General features: G+C 64.8%; 1 protein-coding gene across 4 annotated transcripts in view; it reads right to left on the reverse strand.

The window, feature by feature from the left end:
- Positions 1 to 2,782: 2,782 nt before the first annotated feature.
- The window catches only part of DOK7 (docking protein 7), a gene marked incomplete at its 5' end in the record, with an annotated part of 35,329 nt that continues 11,145 nt past the window's right edge, over positions 2,783 to 26,966 (reverse strand). The window contains 9 exons of one of the 4 annotated variants that reach the window (XM_082653716.1): positions 2,783 to 2,888; positions 2,981 to 3,207; positions 3,358 to 3,492; positions 6,632 to 6,674; positions 10,458 to 11,155; positions 11,989 to 12,105; positions 13,886 to 14,005; positions 24,004 to 24,204; positions 26,281 to 26,511. In XM_082653716.1, the coding sequence (XP_082509842.1) occupies positions 3,071 to 3,207; positions 3,358 to 3,492; positions 6,632 to 6,674; positions 10,458 to 11,155; positions 11,989 to 12,105; positions 13,886 to 14,005; positions 24,004 to 24,204; positions 26,281 to 26,511 (1,682 nt within the window). In that variant the 3' untranslated portion in view covers positions 2,783 to 2,888; positions 2,981 to 3,070. Of the gene's footprint in view, positions 2,889 to 2,980; positions 3,208 to 3,357; positions 3,493 to 6,631; positions 6,675 to 10,046; positions 11,156 to 11,988; positions 12,106 to 13,885; positions 14,112 to 24,003; positions 24,205 to 26,280; positions 26,512 to 26,966 lie in introns of those variants that run through there. The other 3 variants (XM_082653717.1, XM_082653718.1, XM_082653719.1) reach the window with 3 other exon arrangements.

Below are 26,966 nucleotides of genomic sequence, written 5' to 3' on the forward strand. Positions count from 1 at the left end.
GGATCTTAGTTCCCTGACCAGGGATTGAACCCGTGCCCCCTGCAGTGGAAGCGCAGAGTCCTAACCACTGGACCACCAGGGAATTCCATCGTCACTAATCATTAGGGAAATGCAAATCAAGATCACAGAGAGACATCACCTCACACATATTAGAATGACTATTATCCAAAAGACAACAGATAACGAATGTCGACTAGGATGTGGAGAAAGGGAACCCTTGTGCACTGTTGGTGGGAATGTAAATGGGTGCAGCCTCTGTGGAAAACTGTGGAGATTCCTCAAAAAATTAAAAATAGAACTACCATATGATCCAGCAGTTCCACTTCTGGGTATTTATCTGAAGGAAATGAAAACACTAACTCAGAAAGATATCTGCACCCCTGTGTTCATCCCAGCATTATCTACAACTGCCAAGATATAGAAGCAACTGAAGCGCCCATCCGTGGATGAATGGATAGAAGATGTGGTACAAACATACAACGGAATGTTACTCAGCCATTAAAAAAACGGAGCCCTGCCATTTGTGACAACATGGGTGCCCCTAGAGGGCATTGTGCTAAGTGAAGGAAGACAGACAGAAAGATGAATATACGATCTCACAGGTATGTGGAATCTTAAAAAAAAAAAAAAACTGAACTGATACAGAGAACAGATGTGTGGTTGCCAGAGGCGGAAGGTAGGGACTGGAGGACGCGACGAAGGGGGTCAAAAGGCACGAACTTCCGATTATAAACTAAGTCACAGGATGTAATGTACGACACGGCAGCTCTAGTTAACAATGCTGTAGTGCGTATTGACAGCTGATGGGAAGTTGGTCTTCAGAGTTCTCATCCCATTCCGTAGCTCTGTGAGGTGCTGGATGTTAAGTAGATTTACTGTGGCGATCGTTTCACAATATATACAAATACAGAATCGTTATGCTGTCCACCTAAAACTAATATAATTTGTCAATTAAACCTCAACAAAACAATAATAAGGTGTTGTGTCTGACACTGATATTCCAGGATTAAGACGCTAAACCCAGCACAGCACTGGAGGCCCCCCAGCCTCCAGGGCACCTCTCTGACGGATCTGTGTCCAGCGCCCTGCACAGTCTGGCCTGAGGAGGGTCCAGCCTGGGGACCTGAGGGCACAGGGCATGACAGGACATGAGGGGAGTGGGAAGGGCAGTGATGGGGGTGTCACTGCAGGGGTGCTGGGCCAAGGATGCCCCTTCCCTCTCAGCAAAGGTGGGGAGCCCTTCCCAGACTTGAGTTGGGGTCCAGGGTCCCTGAGACCTCCTCCCACGACCACACAGTGGCCCGTGGGCCTCAGCCCTGGTGGCTGTGACAGCTTTGCCGAGGTGACCCTGCTGGACTTGGCCACCAAGTGCTGGCTAGCCGCCCCTCGCAGCCCTGGAGGAAGGGCAGGCAGTTGTCTGGTCCCCACTTGGCCCCGTGTGGCCGCCCTAGCTGGCTTAGCCCTAGCGCCCCTGAGCCTCGCTGGCCGGAGGGCAGCCATCGTACGTCAGGACAAACCCCTGCCCTTGGCATTCGTGCCCCGTGGCCCCTGCACAGACTCCCGGCTCCCCGACCGCCCCTCTCGTGGCGCCCTTGGCCAGGCCCGGCTGACCCCGCAGGGAACGGCTCTTCTTCCCGTGACCGTGTTGCTGCAGGTACACGCTGCCCAGGAGACCCCTCGGCCACCCACAGTGCCGGAGGGGGGCACGGAGACCCTTCCTCGATGCCCCACACATCCACGGCCCTGTTAGCCTCACGGAAGCTCATCTTGTTTGGAAAACGGGAGACCCCAGATGCCAGCCACTCAAGGTCACTGGTAAGGCCCGGGACCCCCAGTTGCCTGTCCCTGAGCAGGCGCGTGCAGCCTGCCCAGGGCATGGAGGTCGGCCCCCCTCCCACCCGAGGGAACCCTGACACAGCTGAAGCCCCGAACTGGGGTGCACTGGCCACGCTTTGCCCCCACTTGTGCCTTAAAAGTGAAGCCTGCTACCCTGGAGTCCCATCCAGGGCGTGTGGAAACCGGACCTGTTTGTTGAGCACCCCGGGGCCTTTGCATCCCACGAGGCACTTTGCCGCCACAGGCTCGGCAGGGGAGGGGGACTGAAGTTCTGGCCCCACTGGCCTGAGGGACCCGCCGCCAGGAGGAGGAGGTGTGGGGTGCAGCCGCTTGGGCTCCCCACGGGCAGGCTAACCACGGCTCGCTGGGTCCGGGCTGGGATCGCGGCAGGAGGCAGGGAGGGATAGGTCTGCGTGGGCCCTGGTCAGGATCCCCACCAGGCAGAGCAGGGCCCCATCTCATCTCTGAGGCCCGGGTGGGACAGCCCGGCTTGGCGAGGAGGACGGGAAGCCCACCGCCAACTCCAGGAACTTCCCACCATCCGGACTCCCATTGGCCAGTGGAGGGGGAACCAGCCCACCGGCCCGCTGAGCCCTGGACCCACCAAGGCCACAGGGAGAGCCCCACCCAGCCACCAGGAGTCCCTCCGTGTGTCCAGAGGCACGTGGCACGAGCCCGCACCCTCAGGAAATAACTGGCCGGGTCGACAGTGGAACACGAGTGATTTTAAACCATTTACAGAACTAACTAAATGGGTCCCGAGAAGCGGGCAGTCAGCTGAGCGCGCGAGAGCCATGCCATCCAGGCGCAGGGCAGCAGTGACCCAGAGGGGACGGCGGGGGCCCTGCAGAGGGCGCCACGTGGTGGGGCCTGGCCGGGTCCCCCGTGGTTGGGGACACGCCTTTGGCTGGGACACATCGTCGTCACCGGGCCGCCGCCTCCAGGGAAGGCGCGGGCAGGTCGCATCCCAGAACCGGAGACTGCTCGCCAGACGCCGCCTCAGGTCCACCTGGAGCCGCCCGACACCTGTCCAGGCGGCACCTCCCGCCGGCCTGGGGACCAGAGCAGGCGTCAGAGGAGCGCCCCGGAGCCGTCCACCCGCCCCCACCCCCGCCCCCGGCCCGGGCCCGGGCAGCGCGCCCACCCTCGGCTCGGAGCCTGAGCGCCGGGACGCAGCAGAGGTGCCGCGGGGCCGCTCCCTCGAGCCGACGGGTCACGTCGCAGTCCGGCCGCCTCACCGCGGGGTCCCCTTCCGCCTCTGCTCCAGCGCTGGCAGCCGCTCCTCCCGGGCCTGCGCGTGCCGGGCCCCCGCCCTGTGCGCCGCCTCTGTGGCCAAGATGTCGATCTGCGCGTAGCGGGAAGCACCGGCCCCTGCGAGCAGCCCCAGGTGAGCCGGCGGGGGCGCACCCACCCCGCGCTCCGGCCAGGGCCTGAGCGCCGGCGTCGGGGCTGTGAGGGGGTGCCCGCGAGCCCCTGGCCCAGGGCCGATGCGCCCGGGGCTCAAGGCCCCTGCGGACCCACCTCGGATGCCCGCGCCGCCCTCCTGGAGCTGCAGGCCCGAGTAGTGCAGCTGCCTTGGGGGGGAAGGGCTGGCGGGGACGTTCACATATGTGGGCGCCTCACTGCACGGCCTCTCGGGTCCTGCGGGGAGAGGGGCTGTGAGTCCCCAGGCGGTGGCCGAGGCTGAGCTGACCCCCTAGACTGTTTGGGAAAGAGCTCCCCACTGCCCACCCCTCAAGTGTCCCGCTCTCCTCCTCTCCAGGGCCTGGGGAGCCTCCCCGACTCCCCCGTTTTCCTGGCCATCTTTTCCCACCCCACCCACGTCCCTCCCTGACCGCGGTGCCCCTGCCCCCCACAACGGGCTGACCAGGGATGCCCCCTATGGCCCGCTGGACACACGTCCATCTTCAGCTCCTGGCCGCCCACCCTCAAACATCCCTCCCGGCCACTTCCTCCTTGGCTTCCAGGTGCCCTGCCCCTCCCAGGCAGGATGCCCCTCCCCCTCGGCTGTCCTCCCGGCTCACCCCATCTGCTTCAGGGACCCTCTTTGGACCGGTGAGTCCCCACAGAGCATCGTTCCCTGAGCGCAGGCCCACACTTCCATCCACTGTGACACCTCCTCCAGGGTGGCCCCAGGCACTTCAAGTCCCCTCCCCCATCCAAGAAACTGCCCCCTGCCTCCCCCATTTCCTAGAAGTCGATGGTTTCACTCAGCAAACGCCAACGGGGCTCCGGGCAGGTGCGACAGGAGCGTGGGGGGCGGGGGGGGACCCAGAGTGCCTGGCTGCACACCCGATCCACCTTTCCCCCACCTGCCCAAGAGCTCTGCCTGTTGGGCCCTGGGGTGGCTGCAGGAGACCAGGCTCACGACCCTGCCTGGCCACTCACCGGCAGCCGAACCACAGGGGGTGGTGAGCCAGAGCCATCCCAGAGGGCAGGAGCCCAGGTCCTCCCTCCTCCCTGAGGGCCCCGTCTCGCAACACAGCCAGGCCTAGGGACTCGCACAAATCCACCTGGCCAGCTCCCAGCCCCAAGGGATTCAGGGGCCGGGATTCTGGTGGGGGTGGGATCTGGGGGGAGTGGGATTCCGGGAGGGAGGAGTCAGGAGGGGGGTGGGATCAGGTGGGGGGTTGAAGCTCCCACAGGACAGCCTGTCTCTGGCCACCTGCCCACAGGTCCGGGGGAGCTGAGCCCGGGAGGGTCCTGGCTCTGCCGGCACCGGGCACTGGAGCGCCAACCAGCCCAAGGGGCTTCAGTGGGCAGACGCCACCCCACTCGCTGCCACGTACTGGCACCGGGCACCACTGCGGGCACCACCTTCTGGAGGCCCGCACCTGCACAGGAGCCTGCCGCCTCATCCCTTTACCGTCCCAGCAAGGCCAGAGGGGGTCCTCCTTGCTCAGCAGGGAGACTGAGGCCAGAGAGACCCCGTGTTCCCAAGTCAGCCAGCCTGGTGGGAACGGCCAAAGCTGGGGGTGGGGACGGCAGCCAGAGCGGGCTGTACCCGGGGCTGACCTGCGGCGACAGGGAGGGAAGGAGGAAGGCTTCTGTTGGACACAGACCCTCTCCCGTGTAACCCGAGATGACAGGCAGAGGCGCCCAGGGAGGCACCTAGACCGGGGGTCCAGGGGAAATCCGGGCAGGCTGCCTGGAGAAGGGGGCACACGCTGAGGGGTGAAGCTGGGGAGCGGGGAGCGGGAAGGCCTGATTGAAGCTGGGAGAGCCCATCAGGGGCTGAGACGGGGTCTGAGGGGCGTCTAGGAAGGAGGCCCAGCCTCCTGAAAGCTGAAAGGAGGGCTGTGGCTTGACCTGAGGTCACGTGGACAAGCTCCCCGTGGCTCAGCAGCTAGTTTTAGGGCTGGATCCGCATTTTCCACAGTGGGAGCAGGAGAGTGGGTGGAGGGTTTGGGGCAGCCCAGCATCTCCAGGGTCACACCAGGCAGCACAGGAAGGCTGCCATCCCGCCTTGGTCTCTAGCAGCGTCTGCGGGGGCAGGGGCGCCCCTCTGGTGGCTGCCCCCCAGCCCTGGCTCCCCCAGGCTCCCCTTTACCTCCCGTCTCCCTCCCTGACCCTTCAGACTGAGCCTCCTGCCAGCATCTCGGGAGCTGTCTCGAATACTCTCTGGGCCAAGCAGAGATCGGGTGGGTCTGTCCTGACCTCTCCCTGGCCACACAGCAGACCCGGCCCGACCACGCTGGGTGTCTCACCCATCACCGCTCTCTGGCCACGCTGTCCTGGGTCTGATTCATCTCTGCTTCCACCAGACCCAGGGCCCCCTCCTCCCCCAGGCCCCCCACCCCAGAGGAAAGGTTCCTTTCCTCCAGTAGATCCTGACGCCTGTCCCCTGCCTGTTCCCTGGAACACGCACTCTGTCTGGGTAAAAGGGGGAGTGGGGGGCTGGACAGCAGGCAGGAGGCATCCAGGACCATCTGGGAAGGCTGCCCACTGCCCAGCGTCATCAGGGAGTGGTCCTCAGGGCCCCATCCTGACCCAGGGAACCCTAGGCTGGCCGGCATGGGGCTTTCCTGTGGCCACTGTCTGACCCTGCATGCCCGTGGCCTTGCCCTTCCCCTCCTGCGCCCTCCACTCTGGATGGGCCTGGGCCTTGCTTGGCCCACAGGGTCTAGCCCCATACAGGCACCATGCTCCTCTGAAGAGGAAATAAAAAGATCCCGCCCCAGGCTGGAGGTGGCCTCTACTCCACTGAGAAAATGAGGCACAGAGCACACCCCCGACCTCCAGCCACGCCACCCGAGGCCAACCTCCCCCGACTTGCAGCCTCTCCCAGATTCCCAGGCCTTCCCCTGGGTCAGAGCCAGCATCTGCCCAGCCGTCACCTCTTAACGGGGCTTCTCCAAGGGGACCCCGTGTCTCGCCCTGGCTCCCTGCCTGGGCTTCCTCCCACCAAGGTCACCAACGCCCCTGCCCGCTCCTGGGTCCCCAGAGCATCGTCACCTCTGTTTTCTGTCACCTGGAGGACGAGCCTCCCTCTTAAAGGCTGCAGCTCCAGGCCAGAGCTGACCCTGCCCGCTCTGACCACGCACCGTCCCGTGCAGGCTGGCCACGCCCGGCCACCTTGTCCTCAACTCGCTGCCTGGCACCATCGCACCCCAGCCGGGGCTCACCCCGGCTGCACACTGCCGCCCTGCCGCCCACTGTCACCCCCTCCCCGCTGCACCCTCCTCCCGCTGACCCCCCGCTGTCTTGTCTGGCACAGACTTTCTGGCTGGGCTGTGACTGCGGCCACTGTGACCCCACGTCCCTCGTCCCGAGGCGTGCCAAAGCCAAGGCCTACCTGAGTGCATCCCCGGGAGCCCAGCGGGTGAGGCAGCAGCTCCCTAGACCAAGGAGAACACATGTCAGTCTGTCCATCCGGCTCCCGCTCACCCGGCACCCAGCCCAAGAGCCAGGATGCTACCCAGGAGTCCCAAAGGGCCACCCGCCAGGGAGACCAGCCAGGGGCCCGACTCCTCTCCAGGGGTCCCTGCCCACCCTGACACCCACAAACCCATCTGGGGTGAGGCATCGGCAGCTCGGGCCTCCAGAACACATGTGGCCTGGCTGCTCTCGTCAGTGTTGGTGGCGTGTGTCACGCTGCCAGCTGTGCGGCAGGGTTTGTAGCCGTGAGATGCACGAGGGCTGTCACGTCACCCCTGGCCCCGGGCACTGCCGGCCTGCTCTAAGCAGGGCATCCCGGCTGAGCCACTCCTGGGGGCCCCGTGAGATGGGTCAAGGCCCCCAGACCGCAGGGTGGCCGCTTTGAGGTGCCTGATTGGAGGCGCAGAAAGACTCCGAGAAGGAAAGGGGTTCGGGGGCTTCAGAGCTGGGGGCAGTGTCTGCCGGCAGACTGGGAGGGAGGGACGGTGCCCACTGCCGGCACGTTCACTGCTGCCTGAGCCTCCATGCCCCAAACCAGTAGGAGCTGGGCCAGCCAGGGCCAGGGGCACCTGACGGGAAAGGGCCCGGCATCCCCAGCGCTTCTGAGGAGGACAGCCCAGCAGTGGGGTCTCATGGGGGGCTGCGGGCTGGCATCGGGGTGCAGAAGCCTGACCCGCTCTCTGGGAGGTCAAAGGGGCTGCCCAAACTCAGGACACAGCACCTCGACCCTGGTCCCTGCCAGGCTGCTGGGCACCTGGGCTGGCCTAACCCATCACCTTGTGTAAAGGCGCCCGGGCAGGCTTGGGGACTTGGGGAGGGTGTGTCTGACCTCCAACACCTGGGACAAGAGCCGACCGCCCTCAGGAGCCCCATCACTAGCTGCTCAGAGCCCCACCCACAGACGGCACCTGCTGTGCCGGCGGCGAGTCCTGCGGGCACAGCGTCAGACCCAAAGGACGAAACCACGTGCCGCGGGAGATGAGCAAACGCGGCGCCTCCTGTCCCCTCCCGCTGGGCGCCAGGGCCAGGTGGGGGCAGGTGGGTGCACGGGGCCTGGGGAGGCGAGGACGACTCTCTGGTTGCCCCCAGCCCTGCCATTCCTGGCACCTGAGAAGCCCACCCCACCCCAGGGAGGGTGAGTGAAGCTGGTGGCCCCAGGAGTGCAGAAGCAGGTGTTCCCAGCCAGGGGCGCGAGGCCCACCCCGTGAGCTCCGGAAAGATAGGGGATGAGGCCAAAATCTTCCCGCGGGGCTACCCTGGCGGCGCACCTGGCCGCACCCGATGAGAGGCTCCATGCCTCTGGGCTGCCCTGGGCTGCAGGGGAAACTGAGGCACATCTTCCTGGGGGCTAGGCCCTCCTCCTGAGCCGCCCCATCGCCTCCCCAAAGGGCTGTGGTGGTCAGTGGCCACTCCCATGGAGGGCCTCTCCCTCCTCTGGGCCCAGGCCCTGGCCACGCCCCTCCAGCCCAGAGCCTGTCCCCTCCGGAAACTTGCTCCGACTGCGCCCGAGCCCTCACCTGGCGGCCCTCGGTCCACCCCTCCCGCCGCACCCCTCAGATGGCTCTTCCCTGAAGTCCCGGCCATCGACCTCGGTCCAGGAGACCAGAGGTCACAGCCAGGGTTCCCGCACGGGCCAGGGGAAGGCCGAAAGCCCAGCTCCAGCCCTCCCTGGCTTCACGTGGAGGGCAAGTCCCTCGGCCGCCGGGGCCACCACCTGCTCTGGTGGAGGGAGGGCCGTCTGCAGGGCACATGGGAGCGCAGCGGGGCTGGGCCTGGAAGATGAGGGCTCTGGCGGGAGCGGGCTGCCCAGGCCTCCAGGGCCGCTCCCCACAGCCCGCAGCACCAGCACCTCCCAGCCTCCTTCTTTTGCGACAAGGCTGGTGGGTCCCTCTGGGGAGGCGACAGTAGCAGTGAGTCGAGCCCCTTTGGCAGGCAGCCACCGAGCACTTCCATACAACGTCTCAGCAGGCCCCTCGGGGCCCAGGCAGGCGGACTGCTGTCCTCTCTACGGAGGAGGCCCAGACGGGGGCAATGAGTTGCTGGGGGCCGCCCAGCCAGCGGGCAGGGCCCCAGCTTGCCCTTCCCTGCACTGCAGTGTCGCAGGAACCAGGCCAGAACCCCGGCCCTCAGCGTCCACAGGGACCTGGGCCCCCCGGCTCTCTAACAGGGCGGTGAACAGGGTGAAGTGGGTGTGACGGTGGGATGTGGCTTCCCGGGATGTGCGGGGGGACCCTGACGGGGTCCCTGGAGCTCTGCTGCCCACATAGGTGAGACTAGGGGTGGGGAGGGTGCTCCAGGCTCAGAGCCAGGACGCTCACTGGCCCAGGAGGTAGGGTGTCCACCCTCACTGGACACCGGGAGCCACCTGCCTGAGCCTAAGGGACCACTGAGGACCACATTGTGCTCTCCAGTGAACGTGTGCACACACATCACACAGGCCACACACGTGCATGGGCACACGCATACACCTGGCACCCAAGCACAGATCACGCCACACATGTAACACACGTGCACACAGGATGTGCACAGCCACACACAAGTGCATGCAAATGCATGCACGCCATGACACACATGCACGTTGCATGTCACACGTGTGTGCACGTCTCACGCACTGTACACATGCATGCGAATGAAAGCACTCACATGCACACATCGCACGCTGGCACACACACCACACACACGTGCACACGTGCACGAGGCCTGTGTGCTGCCTGAGGCTGCTCTCCTCGTTCACGCCTCCGGCGTGTTCAGGCTGAAGGCTGAACAGACAGGTGAGGCCTCTCCCTGCTCTGTGACCCACGGGCCACGGGAGGCCGAGCCCCTGGATTTCAGAGACAGTTAAAGGCCCCACTGGGAGGGCCGGGGTGGGAGGTGGACACAGCTGGCCACATGGAAAGGAACAAGACGATAAGAAAAAACAATTTTATTTCCAGTCTGAGAACGTATTACAAACAGTGTCAGGTGTGAAGAGCAACAAGCGGCTTCAGCCAGCAGTGAAGGTACAAAGCGGAACGGCTACAGCTGAGCTGTGTGCGGGGCACAGCCGGCCGGAGCCCACATCGGACGGACACGGGCCTCGCCTTCCACGCGGGCGTCTGGAATCGTAGCGCGAATGGACAAACCAGGCCACGCAGCCAAAATCCATGCAGGAGAGCAGGCCAAGCCGACCGCGGACTGCGTGGAGGAAGCGCGACGCCCGCAGGCGGCCCACCGGCAGTGCCTGGGGCCCCTGAATGCGAACGCCAGCCCGAGCCCTGCGTCCTCTGGTCCTGACCACCAGCCCCTGGCTCAGCCAGCAGGGCGGAGGGGGGCGCCCGGCAAGTGACCCCGACCCTGCCCTTCCCCGCCCGCCCCTCCCCCTGGAGCGCGCAGGTTCAGAAAATGGCGGCTGGGAGTGAGGCGTCGGGGTCCCGGGGTCCCGAGAGCCAGACCCCCAGCAGTCCCCGGGGCCTCCTGGGCCTCAGCAAACGCCCCAAAGGACAGACCACCTGTGCGCGCAAGCAAGTGAAGCCCCTCGGACACAGCGCAACGCGCAGGGAGGTTGGTCTCAGGCTCCTGTTTGATTTGGGCACCTGGTCCTTGGGCTCCGCCCCGGACCCGGCCCCCCACCTTCCAGAACGCACTTCCAGCTGCGGCTCTCCCTGCAGGCTGGACCCCCAGGCCCCCAGGCCGCCCCACGGCACGAGGGCAGCCCCACGAGGGCACCGCCCACCCCGCAGCCGCCCTCAGGGAGGCGCATTTACCTTCAGTCCTCCGCAGACGGGACACGCGGAAAAGAGAGCCGGAGGGGGCCCCGCGGGGGGGGCGCCCGCTTCCCAGGGCTCGCCCGGCCCCGACGGGGCCTCTGTCGCCTGTCCCCGCCGTCGCTCGCCCAGCCAGCCGGTGGGACACCCCGCCGCCAGCCGGCCGCCCGAGTCCCCGGCGGCTCCGTCGCTGGCGCTGCCCTGTGTGGCGGGGGGCTGGTCCCGGGCCGCCTGGCGCAGGCTGCGGGGCGTGTCGTAGTGGGGCCGCGGCGCGGAGGGCACCTGGTACTCGGCCGCCCCGGGGCCGCAGGCGCACAGGCCGGGCTCGGGCACCACGCCTCCCGGCAGGCTGAGCAGAGAGCCCAGCTCCTCGGCCCCGCGCCACACGTCCAGGCTGCTGCCTGCGAAGGAGGAGAAGCTGCCCGAGTAGGAGGAGTGGCTGCCCGTGGCGATGCCGCTGTCCGAGGAGCTCTGGCGGCCGACCTCCTGCAGCTGCCGTGGCCGCAGCGGCCTGGGGGGTGGCCTCGAGGCACCTGCTGCGGCTTCCCCGGGGGCCTGGGCAGCCGCCAGCCCGAGACCCTCCGGCGACGCGCACGCCGAGGACGGGGACGGCTCTGGCCACGGCACGAGCCGGCTGCTGGCGCTGACGTCTGAGTGGCTGGCCTCTGACGACGAGCTGGACAGGCTGCGGTCGTCCCCTGAACGGAGAGTCGGGGGCTGAGACTCCTGTGGGGCTTGGGCTGCCCGGGGTGGGCTGGGGAGCCTCGGTGGGAGCTGACGTCTAGCCCCCCCACGCCCCCGCCCTGCTGAGGGCCTGCGCTCTCCGGTCTCCAGTCGCCACCCTGGGACGGCTGACCCACACCCTGCCTGGACCTCCACGCCCAGCGTCACCCAGGACGGCCCCTTCGCCCACACCAGTCCCCTCCCTGCCGTCCCCCTGGGAACCAGACGTGAGCCCTTCCTCCGGGAAGGTGGCGGCCCTTGCGCACCTGAGCCCCCGGCTCTAGGGGCCTGGACGGAGAGGCCGCCGTCCCCACTCTGCACCCGTGGGACTGGCGACAATCACACAGGACAAAGGGCCCGCAGAGCTCCCCCGCCTCTGGCCCAGGAGACCCCGGTGCAGCCCCCCACCCACCACCCCCGGGAGCTGCAGCGTCCCCTCGAGGGCCTGCCGGCCCTTTCTGTCCGTCTCCCCGCGGAGCACAGCAGCTGAGGGGCCTCGCTCCCAGCAGCCAGCACCCCTGAGCCTTCTGTGTGGGCACAGACGGTGAAGCCACAGCCTCACCAGGCCACACCCCGGTGGCTGGGAAGGAATTCGAACCCAACCCCCCAGCCGGCACCCACGGGGCACCGTGCTTACGGTCAGCATCCAGGCCGGAGCTTAGTGAGTGTGGCATCACGAGTGAGAGAACGAATGGACCAACAGAGGGAGGGGCATGAATGAACAAACAGGAGCTGGGAGGTTGCCTTAAAGGGACAGCTGCGGCCCCAGGGCCACTGGCCCCCCTCACGGCCCAGGCCATGGCCCTACCTGCGCTGCCCGGCCAGCCGGAGTGGGAGAGAAGGCTGAGCCGCTTCTCCAGCCGCAGGGCTTCCAGGGCCTCCTGGGCCACGCGCTCCTCCACGGCAGGGCCCCTGGCGCTCAGGTCTGCAGCAGAGGGGACAGTCAGCGAGGAGGCATCCCCAGCCCTGTCCCCGCGGCCCACCCACTGCTCAGGACATCACAGTTACCCCAGCACTGACAGGGCTGTGTGGACCTCGGTCCAGTCGCAGCACCACGACAGAGCCCCTGGGAGCCCCAGCTCCTCCCCACGCCAGCACCCCAGCTGCCAGACACCAAGCTCAGGGTACCCAAACCACCCCCGTCCAGGTCCCCGGCCATCATCCTGTGTCCTGGGCCCAAGGACAGCCCCCCCTGACCACCAGCAGATGTCCCGTGCCCCAAAGTGGACAGTCCCTGCAGTGGACCAGGACACTGGCACACCCTCCTGCTGCTGGTGAGGCAGCAGGACGCTGGCACTGGACGAACTCACAGCCCCACCACTTGCCCTCCCCGAACCTCAGCCATGACTGCAAAACGTGGGAGCAGAGACAGTGCACACCACGCGCAATGGGACCAAGGTGGGAACGCACAGGACGCGCTTGGGGCAGGGTGGACCCCGGAACTCTGTCTTCTCCCCCTCCCCACTGTATGTGAGGCAGGTCCTGCCTCTGGTGCCCAAGTGCGTCTGACCGAGCAGCGGTCCGCTTGAGAAGACACCCCCAAATCTCAGAGTGTTAAGGCTGCTGACCCAGTGGAGGCCACATCTCAAAAGTCCCCAAAGATCACAGGCTTTCAACACGACACCGGCCAGGCTCAGCGAGCAGGGACCCACCAGCCCCGTCCACACCCCAGCTGTCCACACCCCCGCTGTCCACACCTGCCCCATCCACGCCCGCCCCCTTCTAATCCCGGCCACCCACACCACTACCTGCGGCTGCAATGCGGTAAGCCGCCAGCAGAGGGCGCTGCCGCACCACCCAGCAGAGCCTGGGCGGCGAGGCTCCGGTCACAGGAACTGCCTCCTTCCTCCCCAGCCCGCCCCCCACCCCGCCCCCCGGGCCCGCTTGGGGGTTGCGGGGCTGAGGGGCCCACGCTGGGAGAAAGGGGACCTGGCACGTCGCCAGCCTCGCCAGCCCCTGTCTCCCTAGGAGGTCCACCTGCCCCCGACCTGGCTATGGTGCCCATGCAAGGAGGCCACGGATGTGAGCTCACTGACCACCTGCTGCCCGGCCACAGGCCTTGGTCTCCCACCTGGACAAGGGGACAAGCGCTGCTTCACTGGGGCGAGGGGAGTATCGGTGACCCTGGGTACCACCCACCCGGAGAGCCTCGGTCAAAGGAAGCTGCGATGACGAGGACCAGCCTTTGTCCCTGCCATGGGCTTGGGCCTCCCCAGCCTCCCCGAGGGAAGAAATGCCCAGGTAGCGTGGCCCTCCGCGGGCCAGCGCCATCCCTGGTCCAGGACTCTTGAAGAGCAGTGTCCCAGCCACAGCCAGGGAAGTGGGAGACAAGGCCAGGCCAGCTCATGCAGCCCTGGTACCTGCCAACCCGATGCGCTGAGACCCCAGCTCACAAGGCGACTTCCAGCCCGAACCCTGGCTCCCACGGAGCCAGCCTTGACCCCAGCGACCGCAGGCGAGGGCCCAGCCCAGGTCTGGGAGACGGGCCGGCTCAGGTCTTCGGGGCTCCGGGCTCGGGCCTCTTGCTGGCCCACCTGGTGCAGCTGCAGTAATTGTCCCAACCGAAAGCCTCGGCCTCTGAGCGTCCCAGCAGCTCAGACCCCGTGGAGGAGGGGCTGTGCCAGGGCGAACGCCCCCGGGAGCCCGAGATCAAGCAGCCCACCTGACCCTCCCGCCAGGCCGGGCTCCCCAACTCCGGCACCCACCTGGGAGAACAGGCCGCAGCCCAAAGGGGCCCTTGGTCGGGGAGATGCCACGGACAATGCAGTCGAACAGGAAACTGATCTGCTCTCCCTCGGCCGAGGACAGGAAGAAGACCCCAGCCCCTGCAGAGGGGGGACAGACCCCGGTGTCATCCTGGCCAGAGCTCGGGTCGGTGGGGCCCCTGCAGGGCGGGCTCAGGGCCGCTGCGCGGGGACTGCCCACAGAGGCCTGAGCCAACCCATGAGACACCCCCCCCCCCGCCCCGAGCACCGCGGCAATGTCCCCACGGCACTGTGGTGACGTGAGCCATGCAGGCGGCTCAGGCCACACGCCGGCTCTCCCAGGCCTGAGGACACCATCCCGGCCTGAGTCCGGTCTGCAAGGCCTCAGCAAGGTGGGAGAGGGCGTCGGGCCCGCTGGCCCCAAGCCGTCAGCCATCTCTCGTCTCCCAGGCTGGTAAGAGGAGCTGGGGCGACTTCTGGAGGATGGGGGTCACAGAGTGGGCCGAGGAGGGCGTCCCGGCTGCGTGGAGAGCCCAGCAGCCCCTCCCTCTGGCCCACGCTCCTTTGAGGGGTGGGCGGCGGGTGCACTTCCAGGAGGGCGGCTGCGAGACCTGGTTTCCTCACCCGGGCTGTGGTGAGGGGAAGCTGGCAAGATACAGGCGGTGGCTCCTGCCCTGCAGACGAAGCAGCCTGGCCCACCTCAAAGCCCCTCCCCTCTCCCCGGGCTCGTCTTCTGGGTGGGGGGCACTGGAGCCCCTGGCGCGCAGTTGCAGGGCTGAGATCCAGCCTCGGGGCTCCCACCCACAGAGGTGATTTTAAAAGACACGTTTACATACTGAGATACGGGAAAGTCATCGTGGCTTATACACGAGTTCACTTGAATTTGATGCTAACTAAAATAGCCTACTTGTGGTCTATCAAATTGTACATCTGCTTTAATTATTAGAGAAAAGGGCACGTCGACCAGCAGTAAAGACTGTCCATGTTAAACATAAAGATTAAATAAACACCCCTCCTCCTTCGATGCTAAGCCCCCCTCCCAGGTGCCAAGGCCACGCTGACTCTCTGTGTACGTGCTGGTCTGTTCTTTTATTTTTATTATTTTTTGAAACCTTGAAGAAACGTCACCCTGACTGCTTTGATGGTCTTTGTTCTGACAAGATATAAAGCTGTGCTGAAAACCCTGCTTTTCCGGAGTCATCTGGGAAGCAGGTTTCCGGGCTCGTCCTCAGTTTGGCTCCAATAAAACTCTTTTCTATTCTTATTATTGATGGTTTATTGATTACTTTCGTTGACAGAGGGGAGGCCTGGCTGGGATCCCAGCCCAGGGGGCTCGGCTGGAGGGGGCACGTGGGTCTGCAAGACGCCAGAGCGCAGAGCGGCCGCAGGGCCCTGCGCTGGGCCGGAGCCCCGCCAGCGTCAATGAAGTCCCGCGGCCGAGTGAATGGGGCACCGGGTCACGGGGGCTGGACGCCCGGCGTGGCGTCACCACACAGGAATCCCTCGGTGCCTCGCCCTCCTCCCTCTGCCCAAAGAAAGGCCTGCTCCCTCTGGAAGGAGGGTGCCCGGGGCAGACGGGGAAGCGGCGCACTGAAACTGTCCCGGTCACGCTCACTGGCACCGAATCCCAGGGACCCGGGCCAGTCCCACACGTGGTGAGGCCGCCGTGCCCCTGGGCGGCCACCAGGGCCCAAACCGGTGACACGCCCGCTCGAGAGGTGAGAAAGCGGACGCCCAGAGAGGGGCCACGTCCTGGCACCACGGAGCGTCTGAGCAGACGCAGAGCCAGGCCCGCCCTGGGGGCCCCCGGGGGCCCCCACGAGGCTCGCTGCCCAGAGGGGCTGGGTTGGGGGATGGTCCCGGGACCTTGGCCGATGGCGGGCGGGCGGGGAGGAGGCCCCGTCCCGGCCACCCCCGCTCCCCGGGGCCAGGCCTCTAATCCGGAGCTTACGGTCAGCTGGCAGAGGCCTCGGCACAGTCAGTCCCCCGACTATAAAAAACCACATGACGGGGAGCGGGGCCGGCGGCATTCCACGGGAGTCTGCGAGCTCCCGAGCCTGAGCCTCACGACCAAGGGACGAGGCCTCCCGGACCAGCGGCGACCTCCCGCTGCCCGTGGCTCCCCTCCCCACCCCAGGCTGTGGGCACAACAAGCTCCCCAGGTGTGCCCGGCCCGCCTGACACACCTCCCCCGGCGCGGCCGTCCCCCCCCACGACTCCCCGCAGCCACCGTAACACCCCTTCGCCTGCTGAGACTGCTCGGGTGACATGGCCTTTCCTGACCCCTGACCCCTAACGTTCACCCAGTGATGCTTTCAGGGGACACCTCCTCTGGGGCAGACCCCCCGACCTTCTACCTCCCGGGTCTGACGCTGTCCCGGCCGCCAGGCCCAGCACCTTGAGGCAGGACCACTTCTGAGTCGTCCGCAGTCCCCTGCGTCTAACCCAGGGCCAGGCGCCCAGGAGACCCCCGCGCTCAGTGTAGATGGAAAGGGGGGCGTGGAGGCAGCCGGGCCCCTCCCCTCCCCAGGGAAGGGCTCTCCGCATTTCTTGTTTGCTTATCTGTTTGGGGGAGGGGAGGCAAGCTAGGGCCTGGACCCGTTTTGCCACGTTGTACCGGTGTGGTCACTGTCACGACGCCCCCCGTGCCTCCTCTCAACCACGTCCGTGAAGGCTCCACCCCGAGGCGGGCTCTCTCCCGGGGTCTGCGCCACAGGAAGTAACCGAGGGACGCTCCTTAGGGTTTGGGGCCGAGGCCTTAGGGGCTGGAGACCCCCACGTTTGCTCTCCTGGAACCAGCCACCCTGTGAGAAACCCGGCTGTCCTGCTGGAGGGCAAGGCCCCAGAGGAGAACTGAGGCGTCCCGGCCAACAGCCAGCACCAGGGCCCCAGGCCGTGCCTGAGGCCACCCACCAAACGCCACTGCCCGAGTGACCCCAGTACCCCATGCAGAGCAGACCACTGACCCACAGAACCGCAAGCCAGGAAACAGCACTAAGTTTGGGGTGTCTGTCCCCCAGCAATAAATAACACGGGAAACTAACAGACGGAGGAGAGGGTCCTGCGGAGCAGGAAACAGCCGCCTGCGGGTCCACGGACACAGCCGCTGTGGATTCTCAGGGGTGCAGCAAAACTCGCCCGCGTTTTAATATCTCCAGCCGCGAGAAAGAAAGGCCTTCCTTCAGACGTTCAATGAGCCCAGTTAGATCCCGGCCGAGTCCCAGCTGAAGTTAGTCTTTCATCTGCAGCCTCCAGACCTCTGTCACTGGACCCCAATAAGAGCTCAGTCCCCAGCTCCTCAGAGAACGAGCATTCCACCCTTTGCTGACAAAGACCCCACGGTGACGTCCAGTCGAGGACAGAGTCTGAAGGCGTTGGAGGACGTTCCTGCCGAGAAGGTTCTAGAAAGCTCAAGTCCAGACAGCACCGATTATCAGTCAGGAAGTTGGCACAGCTAACTGAGCCCCTTGGGATATTATTTTGCACAGAGTTTCCTAATAGAGTAAAACATCTGGTAATTAATGTTTCGTTTGTCTCTGCCCTTATTTGGGGAGAAAGAAGCACAGTGCAATGAAATCAGTTCATTCGAAATGAAGTTTTAAATTTCACCTGATCGTTTCATACCCACTAGGAGGACTACTATTTAAACAACAAAGAAAAAGAAAACTAAAATGAGACTGAAAACAAGTGCTGGTGAGGGTGCAAGAAACTGGGCCCTTCGTACACTGTTGGTGGGAATGTAAACCGGGGCAGTCGTGTGGAAAACGGTGTGGCAGATCCTCAAAAAATTCAACAGAGAGACTCCATCTGATCCAGCAATTCTACTTCCGGGCACACACCCAAAACAATTAGAAGTGAGGTCCTGATGAGATATTTGCATACCCACGTTCACAGCAGCATCACACACAATAGCTAAAATGCGGAAGCGATCCAAGTGTCCATCGACAGATGGATGGAGAAACAAAATGTGGTCCATCCATACGGTGGAATCTGATTCAGCCTTAAAAAGGAAGGGAATGGTGACACCTGCTACAACGTGGACGAACCCCCAGGACACTGCGCTGAGTGAAACAAGCCCGTCACAAAAGGACAAATCCTGCAGATGCCATTTATGTGAGGTCTCTAGAGTCAGCAAACTCAGAGATGGAAAGGAGAATAAAGGGTGCAGGGCTGGGCGGGGAGAGGGGATGGGGAGAGAGTGTTTAATGGGGACAGGGTTCGGGAAGACGAAAAGATTCTGGGGATGGGGGTGGTGATGGGGGCAGAATCATCGCATGAATGTGCTCACTGCCACTGAACTACATGCTAGAAGTGGTTTAAATAGTGCATTTTGTGTTATGTGCATTTTGCCACAGTAAAACAAAAACAAACAAGACCAAAAAACCAAACAGCTCCTCCGGGAAGCAGGCTCTGTCCCATCCTCGAGCGAGCCGTCTCCCCACCCTCTTCAGCCCATCCCATCCCCATCCGGGCAGGAGGCAGCCACGCAGTGCAGGCACCTCACATCCTCACGGCCGCTGCTAGATGCCAGCCGCCTGCCCTGACAACACCGCCTGCACACAGCGGGCATCTCCCACTTGGAGATGTGGGATGAGGCTCGCATGCCATCACGTCCAGATGGTCCCAAGAGGCCACCCTGCAGGCCCCCAAGGTCAGGAGGACACGGGGCCTGCTTTTCTGCCTAGGAGGAAACAGACTGAAGCAAAACACCCCAAAAAGGAATCCCCAAGTCTGCTGAGAGCTGAAAAGTGTCTGGTCCTGCCCCACTTAACCCCAGGGCCAGGCGGGCGCTGGGCTGGCTGGCAGCACAGCAGGGCACGCAGTGTGGGGTCAGGTCCCCCCAGGGCCAGACCTCGGCTCCAGCACGCTCAGAGGGACAGGCCAGGGCAACTCACGGACAGCTCCGTGCCTCAGTTTCCCTGCCTGTAATGGGGATGTGCACACACCACGTCGGGTTGGTGTGAGGACCTAGAACCCCACGAAGTATGGGGCCCTGCAAGGGGGTCTCTTGGGGTGACTATCACCCCAGCCCCATCTCTCCCTGGCCCTGTGCAATTCAGGCCTCCCTGGACACCCAGAGTGTCACCTCCCTGGACACGCAGAGCGCCCAGAACCATCCCCGTATGCAAATGCCATAGTGGACTACAAAAGGGTGACAGATTCCGGGCCCAACTCCCACCCCCGGAGCAGAGACTTCAGGGCAGAGGGCTGAAATCAACCACAAACCTGTCAGAAATGTGACAGGGGCCCCAAGGCGAGACTCAACCTCCAAGTATAAACCTGAACAGGTTCCTGACGGGGCCTCTGCACGGGCTGCAACCCAGCCTGGGATGCCTGCCCCACCACTCAGGTTCACCTCCAGAGGGCCTCCCCAACGCTCCCGGCAAAGCTCTGGACCACTCAGCCCAGGCCCACGCTGCTGGGACCCTCGCCTGGCCTCGCCCTCCTCCCCGCCCACCCCAGGCTGGCCCTCCCTCCCTCCCCCTCTCACTCACCGCCTTAACATTCCTGAACCCACAGGCCCTGCCCACCCACCCAGCTGCCGCCCACAGCAGGACCCTGCCTCAGCGGATGCACATCTCACGCCCACTCACGGCCCCTGCCTCCATCCCGTCTGCACCCTGGGGCCACAGTTATCGCCCTCAACACAGATCTGTGGGTGGCACTGTCCTGCTCTAGCACCTTTGATGTCTCCCTGCTACCCTGGGAACGCAGTGCAAGCTCTGGTCCAGATTCCTCCTCTTACCTCACCTCTGCCACCCCGCACACACTGTTCCCGTCACCCAGCCGCGCTTAATGTACGGCTGGAGCACCTTCTCTCTTCCCCCCAGCCCTCCCTACCTTCGGCGGCTGGGCCAACTCCTATTCACCCCACAGGGGCCCCACTCAGGTTCACCTCCAGAGGGCCTCCCCAACACTCCTGGGCTGGAGTCTGTGGCCCTCCCCGGCTCCCCTTGTGCCCCCGAGAATTCTAAACGCCTTGTGTCCTCCCACACAGGCTGAGTCTCCCCAGCCGTGTGCTCCCAGCTCCAACCCCTCACCCAGTGCAGGCCACAGAGAAGCCCCTGAATGCATTCCCTCCTCCCCAAGATTCCTGGGCTTCAAGACCAGGGCTCCAGCAGTTCCAGCGAGACCAGCATTTGGACCACAAAAGAGGCACTTAGGGGCTTCTCAGAGCTGGACAGGCGTGGCAAGACGGTCTCTCCCTAGTTCAGAGCTTCTCCTTTACGCACATATAAAAATCGTTTTAAAATGCTCACTGCACCCCAAGGGGCTGACAGGACGGCCTGGACCCCAAGGAGCTAGGGAGAAGGAGAGGGGAAGCGGCCTGCACAGACTCAGGAGCCAGCCTGGGACCCCCGCCCTCACCACCTGCTGAACTACTCAGCGTTCCAGGACCCCGATCCTGTCCGCAGCCAGCTCACATGGACGTGGAAATGCCCTTGAAGTGCCCTTGACAGGACCTGCCAATGTAAAGGACGGGGACTTCCTCTGGGGCCCCTCATCCTAGAAACTTTCGTTCAAATGCCGCCTGGCCCTCTCCAAAGCCGTCCCCGGGCTCCAGACCGCGGACAGACCCCACTCTCCCGGGCCCACCCTTCTCCCTGCCTGCTGAGCCTCTTGCTGGGGAAGGGCCCCCAAGCCTCTGTGCCACCCTCACCAGCATGCCCTGCCCCCGCCCTGCAGCCCTAAACACACACAGCGGGCCGTGACCACCCCAGAGAGAATCGGGCCACGCTGGGGGACCTCAAGCTCCCGGCCACCAAGCCCAAGCCCCATCCGAATCATCTGCATAGGCTGTCGTCCACGTGGAGGCCACAGAGAGGACACGTCCACCCCCGCGGTACCCGGAGCCCCACGGAGCCCCCCCGCACACCTGCCCGACCCCTCCCCCACACGCTCCAGGGCCCTCTCCTGACACCCAGTCACCCACGCCTCAGGACGGGTGAAGAGGGCCAGGGTCGAGTTACTGCTCTCTGGAGTGGGCTGAGGGCCCAGGGTCCAGGCTGGGACCTGCCCCAGGGGAGAAGATGTGGATTCCTTACATCCAAAACCCTCCAGGGCCTTCTGGGGACTCTGACCCACTCTCTGTCCCGGTGCCCACAGACTCATCGAGATCTCAACGCTGGTACCGTCACCGTTCAGGTGACCCCTGTCATGGGCTGAACGGTGGCCCCAAACGATAGGTTCACATCCTGGAGCCGATGACGGTGGCCTTATCTGGAAAAGGGTCTCTGCAGGTGCTCAAGTGAAGGCTCGCAGACAGACCACCCCCGAGTGCGGGGCGGCCTTAAACCCAACGACTGGCGTCCTACAGAGACGCCCCGTGATGCCGGAGCAGAGACGGGAGTGACGCGGCCACAAGCCCAGGCACACCTGGCGCCCCCGGGAGCTGGAACAGGCAGGGAAGACCCTCCCCCGGACCCCCGAGGGAGCCCGGCCCTTCCCCAACTTTGACTTTGAACGGAACGGTGAAGGAACAAATTTGTGTTGTTCTAAGGCCCCGGGTTGTGGTCATTTGCTACGTGGCCCCAGGACCCTAACTCACACCCCTTCCTGGACCTGAACTAGCCGCCCTCCTCCCAGGACGGCCCGGGTCCTGAGTGGCCTGGTGCTCTGACCACACGCACAGGGGTGCACCGTCCCTTCCCACCCAGCCCTGCATCGAGTCCGGTAACAGCCTAAAAACTGGCTTAAACCAGCAGAGCAGCGGCAAGCTTGTCCCTGGAAGAGAACGGAGCCCAGTGGGACCTGCCAGGGGCAGAGGGTCGGGACAGGCTGGCCTAGCCACCCACCACCGTGTTCGGCCACCATTGACTGGGTGGGTTTGGCCAGGGGCCTCCAGACAGCCTGGAGGGGAGATGAGGATGCCCGACAGGGAGTCTCTCTCGGTCCAGGGTCCCTCAGCGGGAGGGAGAATGTCCGGCCTGCAGCCTGCAGGGCAAGGCGGATCCGCTGGGCCAGCCCGGGTTTGTGGACAGAGCTAACTCGAGGCCTCAGGCAGAAGAACCAGGGCGGCCCTGTCACAGTTCACGCTGGGGACCCAGGGAAGGCACAGCGGCTCGAGGTTCAGCTTCCGCCCTTGCAGGAAGCGCTGCTCCGATGCCTGGAATTGCTGACGTGCGCAGGAGGAGCCCACCCACACCAAGAGTCGGAATTTTCAAGCCCGAGGCCTCAGGGGAAGAATATCTAGAGGGCACTATTACATTACGTCCGGGCAAATAAAACCGTCTCCAAGGAGCCGGTCCTCCTGGCCTGCCCCCGCTCGAGGGCACACGCCAGCCCCAACCCCAGGTCTGAACCCCAGTCCTCAAAGCAGCCACAAGCCATCCTGTCTGAGGCTCAGCGCGCAGGGATTCCACAGTTCCAGCCAGGACGGTGGTCTCTCCCCCCGACCCTGCCCGGGGTGCCCCCAGCAGCTCCAGGGCCCCACATGGAGGAGATCTCGGAAGGGAAGGGCCGCCACGTGCCAAGTACGCTGTGACCTGCGGCTCCCAGCCAGCCACGCGAGGGAGGGAAACAAAGCTGGGCCAGGGTCCCCTGCACCACCTGCTGCTGTCACCTCTGATGTACCAAAGACAAGGTGGCCCACGGCTTGTCCAGCAGAAAGGACTCTGGCCAAGGTCCCGTGCGCCCTTCCACAGCAGCCCAGGCAGACAGGCCGATAGCTGCGCTCACCCCTCACTCATGCCCAAAAACTCCAGATGGGAAACGCACAGGCGCAGCTGCGGTCAAGGCCCTTCGGGTGCCGTCTGCAGCTGCCCCACCAGCTCCAGGGCCGCTGCGCCAAACTGCCCGCCCCAGAGGTCCACCTACGCCTCCGCTACATCACCCCTCCCTGCCTCTCTGCCTCTCCAAGCTTGTAACCACCTCCAAGCCCAGGACCAGGGAGCATCGTACAGTTCAGTGGCTACAGACATCTTGCTGCCTTGAGCAGGAACCTGGCCCTCACCTGCTTGTTCACCTGTTTGCTAAGTGCCTTTGAAGCCTACATCCTGTCCCCTCAAAGGCAGGGCCCTACGGGCTGCCCGGCTGGGCCGGATCAGCCTGTCCCACCTCACACACCCCTTGCGGAATGCGGGGGCCAGGTGCCCAGCACGCAGCACAACCGTGTCCTCTGTCCAGAGAGATCCAGGCATGACCAAGGCCCCAGAGCCAGGTGGACCCCCATCCTGGCCATACCGAGCGTGTGCCAGGCCCTGCGGTAGGCCCTGGCCATCTGCGTGCTCTCATGAGGCTGCGGGTGGCAGGGAGGGGGGCGGTTAATGCCCCTTTACGGGGGTGGAGAGGTGGAGAGAGGTCGCCCCCGGCTTAGAGCCTCCATCCACCCTGCACACGAGGGAGGGGCCGATGATCCCCCTGACCAGGGTCCCAGGCTGAACGGAGGTGGGGATGCACAGCCCACAGCCCAGCACACTGACCGTGGCCCTCGAGGCCGCCCAGCTGGTCAGCAGGAGGCCCTCGGCCGGCCGCAAGCCCAGGGAGGCCACGCAGATAGGCTCGGCCCCGCTGGAGAGGAGGGAAGGGACTTCTCGCTCCCCGCGGTGACAGCAGGTCCACAGAGGCCCCCAACTCGGAGAACAGCAGGCTGGGGGCACTGGAACATCCCCCACACCCACCACGCCCCTCCCGGCCTGGAGGACAGCTTGCTGGAGCTCGGACACCACCTCGGCCCTCGGGACCCCTGCCTCACTGCTGGGCCCTCGCGTTCGGCCCCCACCTGTGGCGTCCGGCCTGGGAGGGCCCAGGGAGCTGGCGGGTCCACTGTGGAGTTTCTCAGCACATCCTCAATAAATGCATCTATTCTTCTTCTTCCCCCTTTTTTTTCAAGCCAGCCTGAGCCGCTCTGATGCTCTGTGACCTGGGATGTAGGCCCATGAGCTGCCTCCGGGCGGCCCCTGCACGGGCTTCCTGCGGGAGGGGCCCTCCTCTCAGCCTCCAACAGCAAGAGCAGAGACGGCTGAGGGTCTGGGCTCGACGTTAAAAGACATAACCCTGCCGTGTCCCCGAGAGGCCAGCGGCAAGCAGGAGGGTCGGCTCTGAACCACGGTCGGGCCGGGAAGCCGGGAGGTCTGGGGCTGCCCGCGGCCCAGGGTCCCCACGGCCCACATACTTACAGTACCCACACCTGGTCCCTCCTTCAAAGATGAACCCGCTGGGCACGGCCCCATAGCGCCGGAGGTCCGACAGCTTCCACTGCCCCGTGACGGCCGGAGGGACGTCCCTGGCCACGACGAGGATGTCATTGCAGAGGTGCAGGGTGGCGGGTCCGCTCTCCAGCTTGGTGCCTGGAGCCACGGTCACGTGGAACCTGTGCACTAAGGGCGGGGCAGGGGCGAGAGGGCGTCGCTGGGGCAGAGGCGGGGGAGGGGCGCAGCTTCCCAGGGTCAGCTCAGAGGGCAGGTCTGCCCCACCCCGCCTCCCAGCGCAGCGTCCAGCCCCGAGGTGGCTACACTCACCTCTCCCATCCTCAGGGGGCCCCCTCCCCATCCTAACTTGGCCCCGGCGAGCTCCAGTGAAAGCTCACACGTGCCTCCTGGTAGGTCCGCGGCCTCAGGACTCCCGTTCACAGCACGTCCTCTGAGAACCCCCGCCCAGGGTAGCTGCTGTGATCCCATTTCACAGATGGGGAAACGGAGGCCCAGGAGGCCCAGCCTCCCGTTGGTCCGTGGAGAGTCTAAGGTCTGCCTCACAGCCCAGCCTGACCGCAGGGACGCTCGGGAAACCGTGGACCCCCTGCCCTCTCCAGTTAGGGGTTCTCCCTGGCGCCGAGCAGGACAACTTGCTCCCCGAGATCTCATCCACTACCCCGGCTCGGCGCTCTGTCCTGAAGCCCCTCAGAAGGGTGGTCTTCTCTCCCCGGATGGCTCCCACCTCGGAAGAGGGGGCACCCCGGAGTAGCCGGGCCCAGGAGTGGACGGCGGCCTACCCGCCCGTGCCCACCAGCCTCATCTCCAACCCAGAGGGGCCCAGTCCCAGCCCCACCTCCTCCTCCCTCAGCCCCACCCAAGCCCCTGCAGTGGGGCGTCGAGGGGGCTCCTAGGCAAGGAAGCCCTGAGGGCCTGCCGTGCCCGGCCCAAGGAGGCTGGGGGTCAGCGACCCCATCAGTGTCCTGGTGATTTCTGGCAAGGTGCCGAGACAGGGCGCCAGCTGCCTCTGTGCGAGGGCCCTGCCTGCCCCGTAGCAGAAAAGGAGCCGTGCCCTGAGCCAGGCTGAACTGGCGGGAACCCCCAACCGCAGAACTTTCTGGAAAGGCGCGGCTCTTCCCTTCTGCCACTGCATCCCCTCACTGAGCCGTCCACACGTCCCCAGACTAGGGGACTGCTCTGGGCGCGCCCGGAGGTGGGAGGGGCCGCAGCCCGCTAGCCGGGCTGGGCTGGTGTGAGGTGAGCAAGGGCCTTACCTGGGCACAAGACAGTGGCCAAGATCACTGACATTTGAGAGATTATTCAAACAACAAAAATGAACGCAAAAAGCCCACGGTGAGCGAAACAGCAAATGTATGAATCGAGACCAGGCCGGCCGTGGCGCTGGGGCAGCTGCGGACGGGAATGTCTGAGGGTGGCTCGGAGCCCAGCTTCACTCTGAATTCTGACACTTCGTTCGTCACGGGCTTTTGGCTTTAATTTTGAATTTTTAAAATACGGTGTTAAAATATCCCGGGTTTCGAGATAAATTAGGACGTGGGGATTAAAATATACACACTACTCTATATAGAATGGGGAAACAAGAAGGCCCTACTGTATAGCACAGGGAACTCTACTCATTAGCTGTAAGAAATTGTAATGGAAAAGAACATGAAAAAGAATATACGTATATGTATGTAACTGAACCACTTTGCTGGACACCTGAAACTAACACAACGTTGTAAATTAACTCTACTTCAATTTTTAAAAATTTTTTTTAAAATATCATGGGTTCTGATGCCTCAGCTGGGGGCCCACCCGCCTCTGCTCACACAGCCGGGTGGGCGGCGGGGCTGAGAGGTGGACTGGGTCCCCCCATCTCCCGAGAGCGCTCCCCGCACCCCGCTACTCCCCTTGAGGGACAGGCGGGGGACGGCGCTCCCGACACCGCGCGGCTCCTACCGCCCGGCTCTGGGCCCAGGCGGCCCCGTGAGAAGCCAAGGGCAGCACTTGCGGATCACTGCTCAGCCAGCCGCCCGCTGGGGCTAAAAGCTCTAGTTCAGATGAATGGGGTCAAAAGTCAGGGAGCTCAAGAGCGGCCGGCCCCCCAGCCCCCCGCCCCAATTGCGGTCGGGCGGAGGGCGCTCCGCAAGCCCTGGGCTCCGTGGCCTGGAGTCGCGTCCCGGCCTCTGCAGCCCGTCGGTGGGGCCCGCGGGACGCTTCAGGACAGAGGCTGGGCCCCCGGAGCCCCGCGCCGGTGTCACTCACCCTCACCCAGCGCGTGGCGGATCCGGGCGTCCCAGGCGCACATGGCCTCCCGGCTGTCGAAGCCCAGCATGACGGCCTGCGACAGGCAGACGATGGCCAGCGTGTGGGCCAGGCCCTCGTAGGGCAGGCCGGGCTCCAGGCCGCAGATGTCCTCCAGCGCGAGGCTGCTGCGCTCCCGCATCCCGCGGGCTCGCTCCGCCCTGTCCTTGTAGGCCAGCATCAGCAGGCAGTCTGCGGAGGGCGCGGGGGCCGTCAGGCACGCGGTGCAGTGCAGCTACCGCCCCGGCCCCGCCCCCGCTCGCCCGAGTCTGGGCCCCGGCCACCCTGCAGCTCCACCTCCTCGTGGGCAAGAGGGTGACCCCGCCCACACGGCCCCGGCCACACAGCGGAAGTGGGCTCAGAACAAGCCCTGGCTGGCCCGCCCACCTGACCCCGGCCCCCAGCCAGGGCCTCCAGCCTGCCCCAGACCCCGGGGCCACGGGGGCCACACTCAGGCTGCTGGCAGGACAGCACGGAGCCTGCCCGGGGGCTCAGGCCTCCCGCCTCGGCCCTGCAAGGGTGGCTTCCTGCCACACCCAGAGCCACTTCACCTCCTGGATTTCTCCGTTTCCAGGGTGTGAGCCGGACTCCAGCGCCGGGGAGGGTAGGAGGGCCACTGGGCTTGGGTCCCTCTGCCAGACGCGACA

The sequence above is a fragment of the Grampus griseus genome (genome assembly GCF_964374135.1).
Source record: "Grampus griseus genome assembly, chromosome: 4".
NCBI classification, from domain to species: Eukaryota; Metazoa; Chordata; class Mammalia; order Artiodactyla; family Delphinidae; genus Grampus; species Grampus griseus.